The sequence below is a fragment of the Poecilia latipinna genome, unplaced genomic scaffold (assembly GCF_001443285.1).
Source record: "Poecilia latipinna isolate Pla-1442-1.1 unplaced genomic scaffold, P_latipinna-1.0 Scaffold82, whole genome shotgun sequence".
Classification (NCBI taxonomy): domain Eukaryota; kingdom Metazoa; phylum Chordata; class Actinopteri; order Cyprinodontiformes; family Poeciliidae; genus Poecilia; species Poecilia latipinna.
In genome coordinates this window covers 504,729-526,220 of record NW_015112698.1, presented here as the reverse complement: position 1 = coordinate 526,220, position 21,492 = coordinate 504,729, and the positions used below count along the sequence as shown (strand labels likewise).

The 21,492-nt window shown below is 36.9% G+C and overlaps 1 protein-coding gene and 1 long non-coding RNA gene across 8 annotated transcripts in view; one reads left to right on the top strand and one right to left on the bottom strand.

Moving 5' to 3' along the window:
- The window catches only part of LOC106938268 (discs large homolog 1-like protein), a 126,804-nt gene that overhangs the window by 33,537 nt on the left and 71,775 nt on the right, over positions 1 to 21,492 (top strand). For 4 of the 7 annotated variants that reach the window (XM_015020196.1, XM_015020202.1, XM_015020242.1 and 1 more), the window contains 2 exons: positions 6,340 to 6,810; positions 9,888 to 10,010. The exons of 1 other annotated variant lie outside the window; for it this stretch is intronic. In XM_015020196.1, the coding sequence (XP_014875682.1) occupies positions 6,340 to 6,810; positions 9,888 to 10,010 (594 nt within the window). Of the gene's footprint in view, positions 1 to 6,339; positions 6,811 to 9,887; positions 10,011 to 18,225; positions 19,456 to 21,492 lie in introns of those variants that run through there. 2 more of the 7 variants (XM_015020211.1, XM_015020250.1) reach the window with 2 other exon arrangements.
- Positions 9,976 to 15,689, bottom strand: LOC106938313 (uncharacterized). Its single transcript, XR_001422590.1, has 3 exons — positions 15,142 to 15,689; positions 10,193 to 10,289; positions 9,976 to 10,066 (listed from the first exon to the last, which is right to left on the bottom strand). It is a non-coding gene; the product is annotated as an uncharacterized LOC106938313 (long non-coding RNA).

Sequence of the window (21,492 nt, the reverse complement as noted above, 5' to 3'; positions counted from 1 at the left end):
TACACTTAACAGATAATGTGATATTTTTGCGAGTTTGCATGCTTAATTTAGGTAAAATTTGGTTCCTCTCTGTTAAATCTGCAGATTGTTTATCTTTAGACTCCCATAAGGAAAAGATAATATGAATCATTTTTAATGCGACTAAGATCACACTGAGTCGGGCGATAAACGATCAAACATAAAAGATGTTGCAAATAAATTTTAAATGCATGAGAATGAGCTGCTTTTATTTTTACCTCGCCTGCGATGTGTCCATTTCTGAGAGTGTTTAAGTGCCTCAGAAGATAAATCAAGCCCACCTTAACTAGGTCAGACATTTGAACACATTCAAAATAGATGAATCTGTTCTTCTATTTCTGTAAAGGTCTGCGTGTTTGTCCGCAAGACGCTTCACGACTGCTACCCCTCTTGAAGTCAAGCAGGAAAAATCTTCCTTTAAATCCAGATTTTATTTCATTCCTGCTTAAATTTGCCAAAAACCTAAATCTTCTGTGGGAAAATATTTGTTTTATTAAATAAAAACAACAGATTTTATCTCAGTTGTAACATTTATGTCATAGCAGTGCCACAATTTTAAGGAAAGTCTTTTAAAATTCCTTAACAGATATATTTGGAAATGTAATCATATTTCTGACACTGTTAAAAGATTTTAGCTGCTATGTACCACCAATAGGTGCTTTTTTTGCTGCATGCAGACCCACAACGCATTAAAGATAGCGATGTGAGGGATGGAGAGAATGGAATGATGCAGGGAAAGAGAGAAAGATGCAGACGTGTGTGTGAGAGAGAGAAGTTCCTTACGGCAGAGGATCCCCTGCTCTTTCATATCTCACCAAGCGTGACTAACGCCTGGCTTTACTCTGTCACACACACACACACACACACACACACACACACACACACATGTACCAGGATGCTGAATCTGCTCCCAATCTAGTCACGTTTCTCTGGCTATGCAGGACTGGCTGACACACTAACACATGACAGCAGGCGCGTACACACACTTCACATCTTCCTGCATCTCTAAATGTATGTATGTTAGTGCCAGAGTGTGCGTGCGTGTGTGTGTGCGTGCGTGCGTGGTTGTGGTCAGCGGGCAATCTGCAGGCTTAGTTCTGATTAGGAAGGCTCATATTTGGATAGCCAACACACAAATACAAAAAGAGACATTTTAAACTTTTATTTTATTTATATTTTCATTCATTTTATATTTGTTTAACCGTCTAAATAAAAAGAGAAATGATTGAAATTACGGTTAAGTACGCGTGTGTTTGTGTGGCTAAGTGCAGAGGGCAAGCGCGTGCAGCGTTGTGACAACGTTCCAGCCAGGGCTTCCTCATGGTCCTAGCGCCCCGCTGCTCAAATGCTTCCCGCCACATTATTTTTCCCGGCGCTTTTGGCTAATTACCGACATGACAGCGAACAAAAAAACATCATGGCGAGAGGGGGAGAGAAAATAAACCGGGCTGAATGTCATGAGAAGGGTAAGATCGGCTCGTTTGGTCGATGCTGGCCTAAATGAGGTTAAAGTGTGGAGCAGTGGAAGTGGGTTTGGGGCATGTCTGTCTGAATTCATAGGAAGTGGATGTTGTAGTGTTATGCGCTCCCCCGTGTAAAGAGCCGCCCACTGCCTGCCTAAAAAACCAAAACACAATTTCAAAAATAGACCAAGAGGATAGTTAGCTCTATGATCTCTCTTTTTTTCATATTTTCATTCATTTTCTTCCATTTGGCTCAATTATTATGATATTTGTATTATTATTATTATTATTATTATTATTAGAAAATAATTTCTATTGGATTTTATAAAATTCACATTATATTACCTGAGAAATAGCAGAGTACCCAAAAATTGTACTAAAGTCAGAGTACTTCAGTACTTCAACATATTTTTACTCAAGTAAAAGTAAAAAGTAGCCATCCAAGAAATTACTCAACAATAAAAAAGTCTACTCTAGTACTGAGTATCTGATCAAATTACCACTTAATACTTAAAATACTTACAAATTACATAATCAAACAGACCAAAATGTAAAGTTAAGTGAAAATTGTGGTATTTAAGGACAAAAATGACAATAATTCACATAAGTAGCAAAAAATAACAAAATCTGGCTAAGGAAATTGTTTCCAAATCACTTTTTTCCAATAAAAATCTTATGAAACTTTAACAAAAACTGCAGGTGTGTGTCTGTGTCTGATGAATTTTTGGTTAAAACATGTTTATTTTACGTTTCCTGTTTGTGATTAAAGATGGATGATTGTTTGATGCTTAATTGGTGTAGTGAACTAACTTTTGAGAGGTTTTTTTTCTTCAAATTGCTCCTTTTCACTCAAAACCTTTGCTCAGGTCAACATGAAATAAAGAAATAAATAATTATAAAAAAGAAGAGTTGCAAATAGGCTTGTCACAAAAGAAAAAAAAAGTATTTTGGACAACAAATTGTCCCAGTAGTTACTGCAATAAAAATTTTGTGTTGAGACAATTTGTAGGTGATATATTTATTATGCCATAATAATGCATTTCCTAAACTTTATTGTAAAACAGTAATAAAGTTTAGGTTTTGACAGAACACTCTACATGGGAACTGGACAATAAAAAAACCAACAACCACAAATAATAATTAAACATTAAAAACCCACACAACCGAAACCATAAATAAAATGCATTTGGATGAAAATTATCAACCTCATTTAATTTATCATGCAATTATTTGATTAATCCTATTACACCATTATTATTTGATATGTTTTATCAGTATAATCACATTTTTAATATAAATAAATGCATATCCACACACAGTGTTGTGTGTTCTTGCTGTCTGTTGGCTACCTACAGAGAGGTCAAAAGGTCATGGTATTAATACTGTCTGTGTGGCTGTCTGGCTCTCTGCAGGGGAGGTGAATCTGTCTCTTATCTTAGCTACAGGCTCTGTTTGTCTGATAGGAGTGTTAATTTATCCTCGCTTACTGTACCCTGAACTCGAATGACGCAGTTACACCCTGAACAAAGTCGGCTCAGAAACGTCTGCTCTGACTTTATGACATCTTGTTAATCACCTGGATTTCAAAATAAAAATACCTTATTTATGAGGTCTGTTTATATTCAGTATTCTCAAGAATGATTACATGGAGGCTTAAGCTGGTTTGCTAACTAGCAAGCAAACTTTCCTAGTAAACTATTGGAAAGTTTGCTAGGAAACTAGCCGTCCTAGCTTCCTAGCAATCCAGGAAACTAGCAACTTTCCTATACAAGACACTTGTAAGTTAGTTTAAAATCATTGTTTGTTAAAAAAATAGGCTTTAAAATTCTCCTATTGGTCTATTTTGAAATTTTTTAATTCATTTGGCAGGAACAACATACACTATTTAAAATAAGCCAGAATTAACCAAAATCCTTATTTTCCATCTGTTGGCAATAAGTAATTTGTCTTACTAAAAACAAAGGTTTTAAAAACAAGGTCAAATGACTTAATTACATACATTTTGTCAATAAACACAAACATCAAATACAAAACAAAGGAAATTACAACACAAACATTATGGCAATATAAGAAATCATTAAACCTAATTTATTCCTCTAAATCAATACATGATATTAGGTGTGAATATTTCTGTAGATTTCAATCATGAAGTTTTCCTTTTGATCTTTTACAAAGCTCTTTGTGTTTCTTTGTGTATGAATAGCTTGATCTAAATAAAGTTACCTTGACTTGCCCTCCTTGTACGAATTATAAGTGCCATCAAAAATTGATCAAATGTCCTTGCAGATTCACCAAGGGCATATATGAGCGTAACCCCAGTTCTGCGTCAGAGGAATTATGAATGCATGTGGGTTGGATGAGTAGAAACCATGCAGCAGAATGTCCTTGAACGTCTCAGAGAGAAAAGTACCTTGAAAGGATGCTAAATTGTTAAACAGCATTCTTCACAGAGTAGTACGACTTCACTGGTGTCACTGAAAATCCCTATGTGGGCATTTAGAGATGTGGCTATGAGAGCCCTAAAATATGAATGGGATAAATGAATCAAGTGTGAAGTGTGCCAAAATGAAACTGATTTAAATTAATATTTAAGGGGACATATTGAGCAAAATTCACAGTTATGTTTTTCTTCTTCCGTTTGGGTTTCTACTGCTTCTAAAAACAACCCAAATGCTTAAAAAAACCCAACAAAGAGTTTTTTGGCAGTAAGTTAATGTTTTTTTGTGTTGAGAAAATGAGCCTTTGTACAAATCAGCAAGCACTTCCCCATTACCTAGCAACCACAGCAGAGTTCCGCTTGTTACCTAGCAACCCAAGCTGAGCTCCAGCATGTTTGGTCAGCTTTTTTTACCGCTATATGTGCTGCACAATGGCTGATAGAAAAGTCTTTTGTCGTTGACTTACTGTCCAGAAACCACGTGCTGCTTTCTTGTTGGTTGTGCAGGAGGCTCCACTTCTGCTTTTCAATGACGTACAGTTGTGAAATTGCACGTCTGTTTGCAGACATTTTCACGTGCAAGTGTAAATGTTGAATTAGGGATTGAGTCAGCAGCAGTTTATGAGGATTTAAAGTGAGAGGAGGTCCTTAAACAAAGAACTGATCACACTGAAATCTCATCTAAGGATGATTTTGTGTAAAATATTAAATTAAAATGTTTTGCATAGGCCATAGACTGATTTGAACATGTACAAAGAAGCATAATAGGTTATCTTTAATGAGAAAACTGCTAAACTGTTTGGTAGCTTTTTTAACATCTATGCCCTTTTTCTTTGGATTTGTGTTGTTGACATTTTAATATTTGCAAATATAAAATGTCTTAAGGACGTTCAGTGGCATGGATTACCATGCAAAACATTATTTCTTCTGGTTTAAATAGCTAAGCAGTCTTTCTGCATAAGAACCACAAAGCCTTTTAAATGAGCGCTTCACACATTTTCCAGTAGATTCTCACTGTACCTTCACCCCAGGTGAGGATCAAGCTGCGCTTTCAGGATATAATTTATAAACTTGTCATTTACCGAATGGAGGGAAGAGATTGTTTCTAGATTGTCTTTAATTGGAGGCGCAGCTTTTGCTGGAATTACTCTGTTATCTTGATGTGAGCCACGTTTTGTTTGTCATCCAGCTTAAAGAAGCCATCTGTTTTTCACAGCACATCCTGTTTTCTCAGATTGTTTTAAAAGCAAAACATAAAATAAAAGATTAAAACCCATGGAACCACTAAATTAGCTCAGTGAGTAAAGGAGTTTGCGCTGATGTAATTTTTTGTACTGAGGGTCTTCCTCCTTGCTGCTCAGCCGGATGAATGTTATATTCACATCTGGCATCACAGCGTACACCCCTCCCCCATCAACTTTCCTTTTTCTCTCTGTATTTTGTCCTTTATAGGAAAACAAAATGCCTAATACTTCATAAAGGAGCTGCAGAGTGTTTGTAAAAGCTGAGTTCGAGGAGAGCGATCGGTGTGGCTCTCTGTTGCAACTGAAAGAGGCATGATGATGATGATGTACAGTTATGAGGAAGAGAGAAGGAAACTGTTACTCCCTGAGGCGCTCTAGTCCCCTCTTCACCGTCCTGGCTCAGTGTTTTATTTATTTAATTTTTTTTATGTTGCCTGAAAACTTCTGCTTCAAGCCGTGCGTGTCAGTCGGGACGGTCACGCATGTGCAGGACGGGAAGCTCAGGAAACAATTACTGTCATGCTGAGTGTACACCTGCATTGGCCTGTGTGCTTACACTAAGAAAATGTCCGATCTAACATCTAATTACACATGCATGTGTGCACACACTCACGCTCTGTTTGTCTCTTTAAAGGAGCAGTACTACGTAAAATCAACGGGTTTTGTCATGTTATGATGTTATTCCCTCAACAAAAACATACCTGGAGTGTTTCTTTGGTTCTTTAATGCTTGTTTGAGAAATCCTTTAGTCCTCAGCTCCTTCAGACTAGCCAGCAGCAATTAGCAAACACCTGGTGGAACTGCTGAGCTCATTATAGGAGCTACTTCTCAGAGTTTGTAAAGAGGCTGAGACTCAATTTCAAGGAGCTAAATTAGGAAGTCAAATTGCTTTTAAGTCATATTTGATATAGACAACAACTGAAAGTAAAGCAGTTACTTGATTGTGGTATAAAATGAAATATATGTCTGGAAAATACATAATACTGCCCCTTTAAGGGTGACGCTCTGTTCTTTTTTTACTCTTCTAAATCTTCACTCTAAATGATTTACTTCTCATTATTAACATCTATTTTCTATTTTTCTTCCTTTGTGTTTCATTCCCTGAACCGTGTTTTGCCTTTCCCTTTCCTGCATTTTCTTCTTACTTTCCCACTTTTTAACCCCTCCATCGCTGTAGAAGTATCGATACCAAGAAGAGGAAGGGGCTTCACCAGGTGCCCCAAGACTCCACCATCACACCTGCCATCAGCATCCAATGGGAATAGCCGGAGAGATAACGGATGGAGGAACCCTGGGGAGGGATGGAGGGACCCTGGGGAGGGACGGAGGGACCCTGGGGAGGGACGGAGGGACTCTGGGGAGGGACGGAGGGACTCTGGGGAGGGACGGAGGGACTCTTGGAAGAAGTGGAGGAACCCTGGGGAGACAAGGAGGGACGCTAGGCAGGGACAGAGGGACTTGGAGGCGAGATGGAGCTGGCATCGGGAGCATGGAGCGAGAACGGGACCGATCCCTGGGGAGGGACGGCTCCCTTGGTCGCCACGGTGACCTGCGTGGGGCGGAGCTGGTGCAGGTGGCGGAGCGGCAGCTTTCCCAGATCCAACATGTCCACGGATACGTCACTCATACACACATCGCACCTGCTCAGGTAACTCCATGTTGCGCCCTGTGTGACTTCAGTAGTTATGTTCAGTCGGTGTCAGAGATTAGTCGCGTGAATGTTATTTTTTGCTCACTGTGGACACTCAGGCTGCGATCACACCAACCCTGTCTGGTCCGCTTTAACCAAACTCTGGTCCGTTTGCTTAGAAAGTCCAGTTAGTTCGCGAATGTTTGAAAGCATAATCGAACTCTGATCCACCTAAAACCTAGATTTTGGTTTAGTTGACGTGAACCCTGGTGCAGTTCGAATGCATTTATAACAGTCAACTGGAGCAGGAAGTGGACTACAGCACAGGGCATTCTGGGTAAATACTACTAAAACAAAGGGAAGAGTCTAGCGATGCAAGGAGAAACGGCTTGTAGTCTTTCGCTAAAATCTGACTCCACTCCATGTTTGTTTACATTTTGTGAAGAAGGAAGTTTCAAAAGTTTCTGTGTCGTTTCCTGTGGTTCTTGGTACAGTGCCCCCACAGGCCAGGAGGGGAACTGGTTTTTCAATTAGTTTAGTTCATCAAACAGATGAGTGTGAATTTGAACCACAGCAGCTGAAAATGTAACAAATGTTGCAGTTTTGGTTCCCAATTGAACCAAGCATAGCAGATTATCATTATGAACACCTGATAGTCTGGTTTAAAAGACATATTTTTTTTACAAAAGTTGCACACTGCATCTTTAAAGACATGACTTTCAAAATACGTCAACCATAGTGGACAAAGTCTGGAGCCAAGGTTGTCTGAATTCACCTTCAGCCACAAACTTTGTCTTTCTGTCAGGAGAATACTTCTGCAGATCTGTGCTGAGGCTCCTGTCCCATTTTTCAGTTATAAAATACTTTGTTTCATTGCCTTTGTCTTCTTAAATCCTCCTTATTTTGGTTGATTTTAACACATCTGCATCAGAATTAACACTGCATCTTTTTTTCTTTCTGACTTGCATTTATTCAGATTCTATTTCAACATCACTGCTACAGTAACTGGTGTTTTAACAACTGGTGAAGTTAAATAATAACTTCCTGTCAAGTTGGTGCGACTAACATGTTTAATTTCTTTGTCTTTGGCTTCATTTCATCAGATCACGATGTTCTCCCTCTTCTGTTTTAATGTTCTGGCATGTGTGGTGGTTTAATTCTATAAAATCTGTCTCTATGTTTGATAGAAACACGTCTGTATTTGTTTAGGTACATAACAGAGCTGAGTGTGTTTCGTGTTTCCATCTTTGTGGTAATAAAATGTCAGAACCAGCAGTTCAAAGGTTAACCAGGCAGACAACTTTAGCCAAAGCCAAGTAGATTTGTTGTTGCAGGAAACGCTGATGTGCAGCTCCATCTTGTGACTAGATACCACTCACTCCAAAAATCACAACAAATATGTTTTACTGTTAATTTTAAAAATTAAAGTTATTTACTTTGGGGACATTTAGGATAACTTGACCTTTATGACATCACAGAATCATTATCTCCATTATCATCAATGCTTTCTGCAGACTTATCACCTGTCTGTCTGGATAAAATCTGCGAGGAGAACTCCTCCGTCTGCGGTCAGCGTGTGTGTTTGCTGCTGGGATTTTGGGTTTATTTTGAGAACTTCTTCCCAGATGGTGTGTGTTTATTTGAATGCGTGTGACCACAGGTGCTGGATCTGGCTTCCTTTTGTATGACAGATGGACCAGCCATCTTGTCCTCGCCATGTAAATGTTCCTTTCTCTGTCTCTTCTCCCAAACATTCACTCACACAGTCACGCTCCGCATAACCCCGTTTCCAAAAACTGCAAGTAGGGCCACGTGAAAAATCTGTGGTGTCCAAAAAAACGTAGAAATCTGGTATGCTTAGTTGATTAATGACGAAAAGAAAAAACAAACACAGGCTCCTGAATTTGAGTCAGGTTCATTTTACCAGTTTGGGCGACTCTGATGCTCATTTCATAGCAGAAATCTAAAACTCGATGTAATGCTCAGCAGGTAAAATCGCTCATTTCATTCACACAGACCCCAAATACCTGTACAGAGTTTTGTATTTTTATCAAATTGACTCGCTTCTGTTCATCCATAACTTCTAACCATGTTGCATTTTTCATTTGTGAGAACAGAAAACAGTTTTCCGCTTCATCTCGAGCACAGCAACTTTTCAAAATCTACTTTTGTACGTTTTCTCTTCACATCCCAAAGCATAACTTTATTTTCCAGAATGTTTCAGTTAATTATTATTATTATTATTATTATTATTATTATTATTATTATTATTATTATTATTATTATTATTATTAAACTGAATTACAGCTGAGTGTACAGTCAGATGTAGATGGTTAATTTTCACACCATTAACAGAAATCCCAATTTATTTTCTATTTTAACATGTTTTCGGTCGAGAACATCAACATTATCAACTTCAACTTGTTTAGAGATAATATAATTATCCTAAATGTAAGTGCAGCTCAGTTTTTAAAGCTGCAGTATGTAAGTTTTATAAAAATTTTTTTTTTTTTTTACATTTTTGTTAAAACTGCTACTATGTCGTCACAGAATGAGATGGAAAATCAGTTTTAAAAAAAGCAATTTCTCCCACCTCTTCCCTGAGCAAAACAACCAATCACAGCCAGGAGGAGGGTCTTAGCGCTGTCAGTCATCCTTGTGAACATGCTGCTAAATATGCTAATTGCAGAGAAATAACCTGCTGTTACAGTAAAACTGTTAATCCATCATCATTGTTGACTATGCTTACTAGCCTTAGCATGATTGCCAGTACTAAGACCCTCCTCTTGGCTCTGATTGGTTGTTTTTAGCCAGGAGCGGGGTATTTCTCCAATCAGAGCAGGGAGGTGGGTTCTAGCATTGTCCATCAACCTCATGTAGGAGTTTCTAAATAAATTAATGGCAGAGAAACAACATCCTGTTACAGGAAAACGGTTTATCAGTCACTGGTGACCATGCTAACTAGCCTTAGCATTCATAGCAGGTTCTGATGACAGAACCATGACTGACAGCGCTAAACAGCGGTTCATTTCTTCAGATTTTTGTAACACTACCCCAACTTTGACCAACTGTTGGGCTGTGTCTGTACGCCGTAGGTAGACTCACCTGAGGCTCCATTTGATGATGAGGCGTGGCCTCACCCAGAAGGCGAGAGGCTAAATGAGGTTCCAGCCCCGCCTTTCTCCTCCCTGTACTCACAAAGCCACTCCTACTATCAGGTAATCTTTGCTTTGTGGCCATTGCATGTATTCATGGCCTCAAACGTCATGCATGTCTGGTTGGTTCACAGTAATGAGCATGCAGTTATATTTTCAGCATCCATGTTTTTATTAGTTTATTTCTTTGCTGGAGTCAGTGATGCTTGAATGTTGTTACACATCGTACAGTTAGAAATACTTACAACAGTCCCAGCGATTTTATTAGCTGAGGGAATCAGACATGAGGGGAAAATGACTCCAGAAGGTTTTTAGAAGAAGGAGACATAAGTGGACTGGAGTCTCTTGAAAATTTAAAACTTAATCATACAGAGAAAATATTGCCATTTATACAATGGCGTATTGGGGTCATTGAATATACACATTCTATTAGAAAGAGTAAAAGGCCAACACAAAAACTCAAATGAATCTCAAAAATAAAAAAAAGGAAAATTTCTGAGAGCAAATGTTGAGTTTCAAAAGTCGAACGTTTTTGACTTTTGAAACTCAGAAATTTCCATGTTTGTCCTGTAAAATTTCAGAGACTTATCTGATGTGTTTCTAGCAAGATTTTGACTTTTCAAACTCAGAAGCTTTCTTGTTTTCTGTGATTAATCTAAATATTTCTGAGGTTTTTTTCTCACAAATTTTCAACCTTTGAAACTCAGAAATGTCCATGTTTTCTTTTTATCTTACTTTTGTTTTGTTTTTTTTTTTTTTTTTTTTTAAGAAAATTACAGAAATTTCCTCTTTTTTCTAGAATATTTTTGAGATTGAACTCAAAAGTTTTGGCAGAAATTTATTCCTCCATTTTTTTCTATCAACAGTGGCCCCAATGCACCGTCGTACATTTGTGTTATTTTTACAATACGACAAAAAATATTCAAGCGATATGTTCACCTCTGTTGGCAAAGTGGTACATGTGTCTTTTAAAAATATGTTGTATTTCTGCATGTATATTTTAAGATCTGGATGATTCAGTTATGTATATATTTGTTCTAAAAACAGAGTGCATGTGAATGTTGTCAATGGAAGTACTGATGTGATATTTATTTTTAATAATCTCATTTCATACCTAAAACTTTAAGTTTTTGCAGTTGGTTTAGTCTCCTTTGTTTTTGTTCATTTTTTTGTTTGTTTGTTTTGTTTTTTGTTTTTTGTTTGCGTCTGTAAATCCAGATCATTATTAGAACTGGGAACATATTTTACTTCTTTTACTCACTTTAGTTGCAGTTACAGTTTGTGACCTGCAGGAGGCAGCAGAGGACAAACTACATAAGGGGACTGAATGAATTCACAAAACCAAACAGATTTAATAGCAAATAGTAAATTATAAATATATGGACAGTTTTGGAAGGCTTTAAACTTCATTAATTGGAATTTATTGTGAAAAACAATCAAAATTCATATAAGTAATTTCTCATGACAAATGATAAATGACACAATAAATGCCTACCGTAATAGGAAGTCCCTTGCTTGTTTTATTAATTATTTTTAATATTTACAGTGTATAAAACTACAATGTAGTAGTAGCTTTACTACAGATTGGTCATTTAACACCAGTCTTTTAAATAACGCCCTAGCAGTTTTTATAAATTGTTTCAAATAGCCCTCATCACCTATGTTTAAGCCGATATTTCTGCTTCTGAAAGCTGGCATAAATCTTGCAGTGAAGTGTCGGAATGAGGGCGTAACGTGTCGCTGCACATTACAATGGGCACACATGATTGCATTGCAGTTTATTTTAAACATATGTCGCCGTTTCCAGGCTGTGAGTGGTGCTGAATGATATTACTGGTAGTGTCTGGTTCTGATTATTATAGACGTGTTGATACAATATGAGAACACAAATTAGATTATCTGTAGGCGAAAATATACACCAGAACTGCTAGTTTGTATTGCAAAGTAAGATTTTGTTGAGTTTCTAGTGAAAATATGTTAGGAGACCTGAAATAAGACAAACTTACCTTTTCAGCAACATATAGGGAAATAATTCCCTTAACATTGACAAAAAAGTATAGTTTAACTGGCAGATTGCTTCACTTATTTAAAAAACAACGCCCCTGCGCCGTTACCTAGCAACCTCAGCCAAGCCCATTCCGTCACCTAGCAACCAAGTTCTACTTCCACTGGCAGATTGTTTAATTTGTAACACGGAAAAATGTCTTGTTATAAGTGAAATAATAGGTACTTTTTCCATTTATATTAGGAATTATTGACTCTAAACAAGCTCCTATACATTACTGAATATTTTACTTTGGCTAATTGAATATATTGAGCCTAATCTTCCACACTGCACTGCAAAACCGCAAAATCTTAAGTATTTTTTATCTAATTTCTTTTACATAAGTGGAATAATCTGCCAGTGGAACTGGTGTTTTTTATTATTGATATTAAGGAATTATTTTTCTTAAAGCAAGCTCCTATGTCTTGCTGTAACTTAGTTTTGTCTTAATTCAAGATTTTAACCCAAGAAGTTAAACTTGTGTAACTTTTTTCTGCTGTGTTTTCACTACCCTGTTTGGATAAAAAGCAGCCAATCTGATCAGAAGCAGTCACTGAAGATGCATGTTTGGATGCGTCCTGATTCACCGTGTCGACCTGCGTAGAGTTTACCGACTTCCTGCCCGCCTGTCCGATACGTCAGCCTGATTAGTGCCTTCAAAGCAAGCAGCCAAACCAATCTTTTAAATAACTCCCTGGTTAAATTTACTGCTTCTTCTGCAGAGGTGGAATGCTGCACCTCTGCCATGTGTGTGGCATGATTTCTTCCCATGCCACACACACGGCAGTATGTTCACTTAGAAACCTTAGCGGCTTTTAGTCATTAAGATAATGCGGATAATTAGGAAGGAAGTAATGGAACAGTGAGCAAGGGAGTGGCGAAAGACGAAGGGAGAATTACAGACGGACTGATGCAGAGTCTGTCTATAGTTAATCATTCTGCCAATCAACCAATTCTCCACTCCCCAAATGATCTGCTTTTCCTCCCACTGCCTGAAACTCAGAGCAAAGGAGATTTACGCAATAGGTCATCTGACATAAAACTTTGAAAAATAATCACTCTCTGACTCACCGACTCACTCTCATTACTTTTTAACAATTAGGTTATATTTATATCTGAGGGATTAGTACATTTATTTTACATTTGCAATAACATACAACATTGTGCCACATAGATTTCCAGTGAATTATGATGCATAAGTTTGAAAGAAACTTTCAAACAAACTTACAGGCAGCTGCTTACAGACAGAGTTGGGTAGTAACTGGTTACATTTACTGAAAGTAACATTTTTGAAAAAAATGTACTGATGGAGTGTTTTTACTACGCTGTACTCTTTACTTTAATTAGAATGATTTTATTATGAAGTATCTCTACTTTTACTTGAGTAAAATTTCTGTATTTTCTACCCACTGAGTGAAAAATAAACATGTTTTAACCAGAAATTCACCAGACTCAGACACACACAGTTTTTGATAACGTTTTATAATTTTTTTCATTGATAGAAACTGATTTGGAAACATTTTCTTTTGCCTGATTTTGACATTTTTTTGTTAATTATATGAATTATTGTCATTTTGATCCTTAAAATACCAAAATTTATTTCACTTTATTTTTTGGTCCATCTGATATAATTTTTAAATATTGATTGATAATTTAATCAGTTACTGGGTACTTGAGTAATTTTTTTTGGATGGCTACTTTTTACATGTACTTGAGTAAAATCTTTGGATTCTGTGTCCTCTTCTGGTCCCGAGTTTTAAAATGACCAAAGATGTTGGGAGATTTAGTTGCTTTTAAAATTTCTTGCCTCAATTGAACGCTTTTTATGTCATGTTATGAAAAACTTATCACCATAAAAGTGTTTCATACCGGTCGATATCAATAATTATCGATTCGTATTTTGATTTAAACATCTGAAAAATTGCCAGACTGCATTTGGTGTCACCTTTTCTGTTTTATCCAGTTTTCACTCCATGACGTTTTCAAGCAGTGGTGAAATCTGAAATTTCTGTTACTCAACAAGTTGTTGCTAAGTAACCGCAGAGTGAGTGAGTTGCTAGGCAATCACAGAGTGAGTGAGTTGCTAGGTAACCACAGAGTGAGTGAGTGAGTTGCTAGGTAACCACAGAGTGAGTGAGTTGCTAGGTAACCACAGAGTGAGTGAGTGAGTTGCTAGGCAACCACAGAGTGAGTGAGTTGATTTCACTTATCTAGCCATGTTTGCTATGTCTCCTGTGATAATGAACTATCAATGCTATCTGCTTGATTTCTTTATAAATGTTTTTTTTTTTTTATCCAATTTGAATATTAATTTGACTGCATTGTTTGAAAACTAGAATCAACTGGAAATTGCGAATGATTGGACGTTTATGCCAATTGCTTTGAGATGGCGTGTTGTGAATTGGAAGTGTTTAAATAAACTGAATTGATATGATATCATTATTAATATGATAAACAGAAACAAAGTAATAAAACAAATTTGTGTGCAGCTTTTTCCTAAACAAAGTGCAAATCATTCTAATTTGAGAGAAAATCAAATGATAACCTTTTGTAGGTTGAGCTGAGAAACTACAACACAAAAACACAGTAGAATTTGTCAAAGAAATGTGAAACTAAAGTCTAGATATGATACCAATAGTGACTTGGTATCGATATTGTTGATATTTTGGATCCATCCTCTCTAATAACAATTCAATCTTGCGGTTTTAAGTTTGTGGTTACAATGTGGCACCGTTTGGATCAGATTAACGTGTATAAACACAGTATACATGTATAAGTTATATTAAGTTCATTCCTTCTAGTAAGCAGTATTTCTGTCCTGACGTTATCTCCTTGCTCCTGCTTTCTTCCTCTACTAAGGCTCTGGTGTATTCCTCTTTGTGCTTGCTATTTACCATGAGAGCTTGACATAGCTTTGGAAAATCGGCCTTACCAGAATCTGAAAGCGGTCTAATGGAAGGGCTGGGGGGAAGCCAAAATGATTAGGAATGCTAAAGGAGAGAGTCTCTCACTCAGTGCTTCTGAAAGCACCAGGATCGGCTTAGTGATGCTGATAACGGTGATATTTATGACATCTGTTGAGGTTTTGTTTGACAACCCCTGTCATATATTTACATGTACAAGCTAGATATTGATGTGTAGTTACGTTACCTGCTGAATGTAACTGAAGTGGTTGGAGTGTGAGTCCAAACTGAGTGCTTACAGTTTGTTTACTTGCCAAGTAAACACAGTGTTTGCCTCATAGGCCGCCACTGGCATCCTGTACCTGTAATGATAGAAGAGAAAATTTGGCTTTCTCAGCAGTGTGACATTAAACATTTATGATGTGTGCTTTATTTAATTGCTTCTGAAATATTGATAGAGTTGGCATTCACTGGCTGACATTTGACTTAAGGGAGACAAGAAAAAGAAGTGCATGAGGGAGACAAGTGCATTAAGGGTTGAGACACGGTCAGTGTGCCACTGAACTCAACTAGCCTCAGCTAGCTGCTCCGTGTTAGCCGCACACAGGTTGTATAATTCACTGGCTGCAATGATATTCAAATGAAATCATTGTTTTTGTATCTGTAAATGAAGAGGTAACACAAAAATAAATATTCCTTTAATGGATAATAAATAGTTCATAGATATGTTATTAAGTAATCTCATAACACTTTATAAATCATTAATAACTGATTATTATGCATTAATTAAGACTGAGGAGACTAAATCTACCGGTTTCTTTTCAAATAGTGAGCCAAATTTGTTCACAGATGTATTTTAATCTGGAGTTTGTTGTAATAAACAGTTCATATTGTCTTTTTAAGCACAATAAGCATTTGTAAACTTTATATTTCAGTCTCATTCTCCCTTTTAATTAATGAATAATAAAGAGTTATTAACAACTAATAAATTGTTTATAGATTAATTGATAACATGTGACAAAGTGGTTCAGTTTGTGTTTACCTCTTGTACCTTCTTGTCATTTCTGACCACAATCCTTCACAATCTATAAAATATTACCTTATGATGCCCTTATTTTTTTTACCCGTTGTAGCGTTTTGTGTTAATTTTATCTGTAAACTGGATGAACTTATAATCATAGAGATGTTACCAAGAGGTTTGTGGATTTAAAGGCTCAAGATTTCCATTCAGTCAGAATTTTATTCTATTCTAAGAGAGGAGTCCACATTTTTTGGATCAAGCTTCAGTTATACAAAATACCTTAACAGCAGAATATTGAAATGATTTAAAGGTTGGTTATCCAACAGGAACAAGGTTTGTGATGCACTATAAGGCAAATTCAAAAACAAAAACACACCAATAATTCTAAAAAGTTTCTTAAAGTGAATTTTTTCACTCAGTGTCATTTAAAGTGCCGTCAGTCAAGCCAGCCTCTCCCCTAAACACAATCTTCAAAGACTAATATATAATAATTGCCATCAGAAAGACTTCAGAGCTCTGATGGGAAAGAGAGACGAAGCTGCTGGTTAATGGATTCATATTCTGCCTTCGTAATGCCGTTAGACCTGTTGAAACTGCTTTCATTGAGTATCACTATCAACGAGACGAACTCTCAGATGCATAAGAGCTTTAGATTTTAACAATGTGGATCAGAGAAGCAGGGCATCGAACCACCGGCCCTCTGAACTGCAGCCTGTACTAATAACAGCATGAGGGAAATGTTCCCACTGAATATTTTATGACAAGTTTGTTTTAAACTCATTTAGACCGTCCAAAACCCAAAGGTACAAACAGTTATTACATTTAAAAGCACTTCAGGTTTCTACAGCGACAAACTAGGGTCATTTTTTGATAGTAAGAAAGGAATAAATCTCCACCAAAACCTCACAAATTAATTATTATTAATTATTATTAATTTCAGGAATTTGCAAGAAAAAGTTTTAAATGTCTGAGATACAAAAGTCAAATGCTTGCAAGTGAAAAAATCATAAATTTTGAGATTAATCTTAGACATAAAAAAAACTTGGACATTTTTAAACTCCAGAAATCAAACATTTTTGAGAAAAAAAAAATATAAAGTTTTTAATCTTGGAAATTTGCAAGATAAAACTGGACAATTTCTGAAATCCAAAAGCCATAATTTTGTAATAATGAAAAAAAAGAATCTCAGAAAGATCCTCAGACATCTTACAGGAGAAACTTGTCACTTGATGAGCTCCAAGACTCAGAAATTTACAAGAAAATATCAGAAATTCTGAAACTAATCTCAGAAAATCTATAGGAAAATTTCACAGCTCAAAAAGTCAAACACTTGCGGGAAAAAAGAAATTGAGATTAATTTAATAAATTTTACAGAAAAAACGTGGAAATTTGCAAAAAAAATAAATAAAAATAAAAAGATGAAATTTTCAGATTAATCTCTGAAATTTGCAAGAGAAATGTGAAAATTTCTGAGCTCCAGAAGTAAAAAATTGGCAAACAAAATCTGAAATTATAAGATTAACCTCATTTTCATGAAAAAAAAAGTCCAAATAACAGCATAGATTTGAATCCTTTTGCCCATTTTTCATTCAGTGAAACGCTCCTGGTGACAATAAAACCTTTTATGTTGCTGTTTATCCTTTTTCCCCCAAATTATCTGATAGTCTGGTTGACAGACGGTGACATTGAGTCTCCAATGCTCTCTCAATAAGAGACGTTAGCTGTAGAAACTTCCCCTGACTAAACACACCGACCTGGTTGGCTCTGAGTTTTACAGAATCTGCAGTAAAACTCGGTTCAGAAGTCTAATGGAAAGTGTGAAAAATCTCATCCATCCCAATGCGAGGAAACAACACATTAGTCAGGCTGCGTGTGCCAGGTGTATTTTCAGGCCTCGGCAAGCTGTTGCCGTGGCAACGGTTCCCACGGAGACGCGGGGAGAAGCTGTGACAGGGGGTCCTGCCCCACCTGTGGCTAATCCACCGGGAGGCAAACGCAGCCGTGTGTTTTTAAATGTTAGCGCATGACTTTGGGATTATTTAGATTTTTACCTGGATTATTGATTATTATCATTATTTTCATATATTAGATTTTTCTGTTTTCTAGCCGTTTTGTTTACTTGTTTATGTACGCTCGTGTTTGACAGAGAAAGGAGTGTGTGGGAGAGCTGGGTGCTGCAGTCTCTGAAAAACAGCCTTAGGAGAAGATCTCTATCGCTTCCACAATTATGCACGCACACACACACGCACACACACACACACACGCACACACACACACACGCACACACACACACACGCAGACACGCTGAAACGCCAAATCTATTGCCATACATTTTCACTTCCAAAGTTTATTTTGTGCATCAAATCGTTCTCCGCTTTCCGTTGAACTCGACCTGCAACAGGATTAGAAAATGTTTGGAGTAAAAGATGCAGGGTGGTGTCACATGATTGGCTGACTGGATCGTAGGGGGCGGGGCTTCCAGCAGTAATAATATCTGACAGTAAGGGAGAGAACAGCATCGGGTTGCAGCTGAAATAAAAGACTGTAAAAGACAATTTGCTGAAAGACAAGCGAGAGAAAGCAAACACAGGTCAGTTGGAGGCTGCCGAAAGAGACGAGATAAATATGCAGAGTGAAGCGGACAAGAAGGAAGACTTGGAGGAACAGCAGAGATGTAAGAGGGAGAGAAGGAGAAGCAGAAGAGTTGGAGAATGATTCCTGCTGCCAGCCACCTACTTCAGATGCTCTCATCCTCGAAGGTTTCTCTCCACCTCCCTCGTTTCATCCGCTCAGCCACCCATCACGCCCTCCCCGCTTCCTCCTATATTTAATGGGAGAAGGCACAGTGACAGGGGGAGATTGACTGGTCATCTTGGACTCGCAGAGAAGGAGGGAGGGAGTGAACTCCCCTAAATAATCAATCCTCATATCCTGCCGCTCGTTCCCCCTAACTCTTTTTTTTTCCTCTGACGAGGGGCAAAGAGGAAGCATCAGAGACGGGAATCTGGACGCTCGGGGAAGTGGATTCTGGACGCTTTCACCTGGGATGATGGAAACATTCATGGACAACCACAGCAGGCAACCAGCTGAACAAATATCCGCCTCGTTTCTTCAAATCTGATGAGAAAAACTGAGAATTTTTCCAAAAAAACAGAAAAAAAGATTTTTGAAAAACAGAAATCCGACTGCAGATTTTTTCTGGGACGAAGAATCGGGGATGAAACGGTGGAAAGGAGATAAAATCTAAGTTGGAGTCGAACAGCTGGAACTATGAACTACATTTTTGGCAACAACACCCTGTACCCCCGCAGCTCCAGAGTGGGCGGGGCATCTGGAGGTCAAGGGGCGGGGCTAGGAATCAAGCAGAAGTTGGGACCGAAGCGAGGCTCGTCGGAGGAGCTGCCGCCTCCACACACGTCGTCTCCGTCCACCTCGTCTCCGGCCTCCTCCTCTCCCTCCACCTCCTCGTCTCGCTGGCAGCAGCTCCTCACCTTCTTCTCCAGGAGGAGCGCCTTCACAGATTGCATCAATTCTAGTCAGGTAATGTGGCGCAGCAGCCGCGCGTGAGCGTGTGATGGAGTGTTAGGGTCAGTACGGATAAAACTATAAAAGAAGGAAGAGCAGCAAATTTCTGCCAAAAAAGTTTGAGATTAATCTAAATAAATTTCTACAAGTTGTGAATTTCAGGGAGATTAATTGCTGAAAATGTGGAAAGAGAAATTTCGAAAAGTTGAAATTTAACTACAAAGAAAAAAGAAAGGAGGAGTAAATTTAGGCCAAAAAACTTTTAAATTTTAAGGTTAAGTTCACATATTTTATAGAAAAAGTTAGAAAATTTTCTGAGTTCAAAAGTTAAAAAAGTTAAAACATTTTCAACTTTTAGAGCTCAGAAATTTCAAGTTATTTCTGGAAAATTTCTGAGAGTTTTCTTAAAATTTGTGAGTTTTTCTCTTATTGCCTTTGGGAGCCCAGAGATTTTCAGGTTTTTTCAGAAAACTTCTGGTATTTTTCTGAAAATTTCAGAGGTTTTCTACCAAGTTTTTGACCTTTCAAGCTCACAAATTGCAAAGTTTTTTTCTATAAATTTCTGAGCTCAATCTCAAAAGTTTTGAGTTGATTTTGGCGAGTTTTCAACTTTTGGAGCTCATAAAGTTCCAGTTTTTTTCTAGAAAATTTCTTGTATTAANCTCAACATTTCTGAGNTTTTNCTCACAAATTTTCAACTTTTGAAGTTCTGAAATGTCTTTTATTTTTCCCAGAAAATTTCTAAGATTAGTCTTAAAATTTGTCAGCTTCTTCTCGCACATTTTTGACTCATGAAGGTTAGAAATTCCCAAAGATTTTTTCTAGAAATTTTCTGTTTAATCTCAGAGGGGTTTTTTTGTTTGTTTTCTTTCTGCAGTTGCCCTCAGATGCCATCATGGCATGTTTAGTGAAACTCAGATGAATTTAGATAAATAGTTTGGAGTTTATGGGGAATAAGAAAATCTGGAGTTTCTTTCTTGAAATGTGAAGGAGGTTGAGTCAGCTGGCTGGTTTCGAACTGAAGCTGAATCACGTTGTGGTTAAGATTTCTGATGAGGTTGTTATGGAAATGAGATGTGGTGTTGCCATGGCGAAGCTATCGTTTAGCTAAGCCGTCTTCATGCTTACAGTCTGCGCTGAAATGCAAAATTACAAATGAGATTCATCGTCAGCAGCAAAGACTCATTCAGAAAAGCATTTAAGATAATTTCTGCTGCTGCTTTATAAAATACAACAAATGTAAAAATATTTCACTTCTAATGGAGCAGTTTGAGATTTTTATACATAGTAAAGTGCTTTACACGTACTTTTTATATTAATTTATTAGCAATAAATTAAAACAATAATGAATGTATTAATAATTGTAATTTATTAATACATTTAATCAATTTATTAATACATTTACTAATGTTATAAGTACTTATAGCAAACATTACATTAACATTATAAATACTTGTGTTAAATACTTATTATTTTAATTATTTTACAGGAACATAGATGTTTTGCTCCCTAATTTAACTCCTACACTGCAAAAACACAAAATTCTACCAAGTGTTTATGATCTAGTTTCTATTGTAAATATTTAATTATGTTTTAATTCAAGTTTACTAACTTATATGAAACTTTTTAGCAAAATGTAGGACTTCATTAACTCTTTAATATTGGTGAAAAAAAGTACTACTGGCAGATTATTTCACTTATAACATGAAAATAAATGCCATGCCAATTTATTTTCATGTTATAAATTAACATGAAAACATAATTTATTTAAGAAACTAACTTAAGTTAAATCATCTAACATGCAGGTTAATTGCTTCTAACTTGAACCTACTTACATAAAAAGAAAACTATTTGATTGAAACGGTTCCTTCTTCTGCGTTTTATTTGTTTCTTTGTTCAAACTGACAGAAAATATCCAGAATTTTTTATCCAGAAGTTCACACCGCTCGTTTAAAATCAGTACAAACTAATTGGTGAGAATTACATTCTGTTCACTTTAGGTTAAGCAGGATGCTTAGTTTTACAGTGTATGCTCTCACTATAAAATGAGAC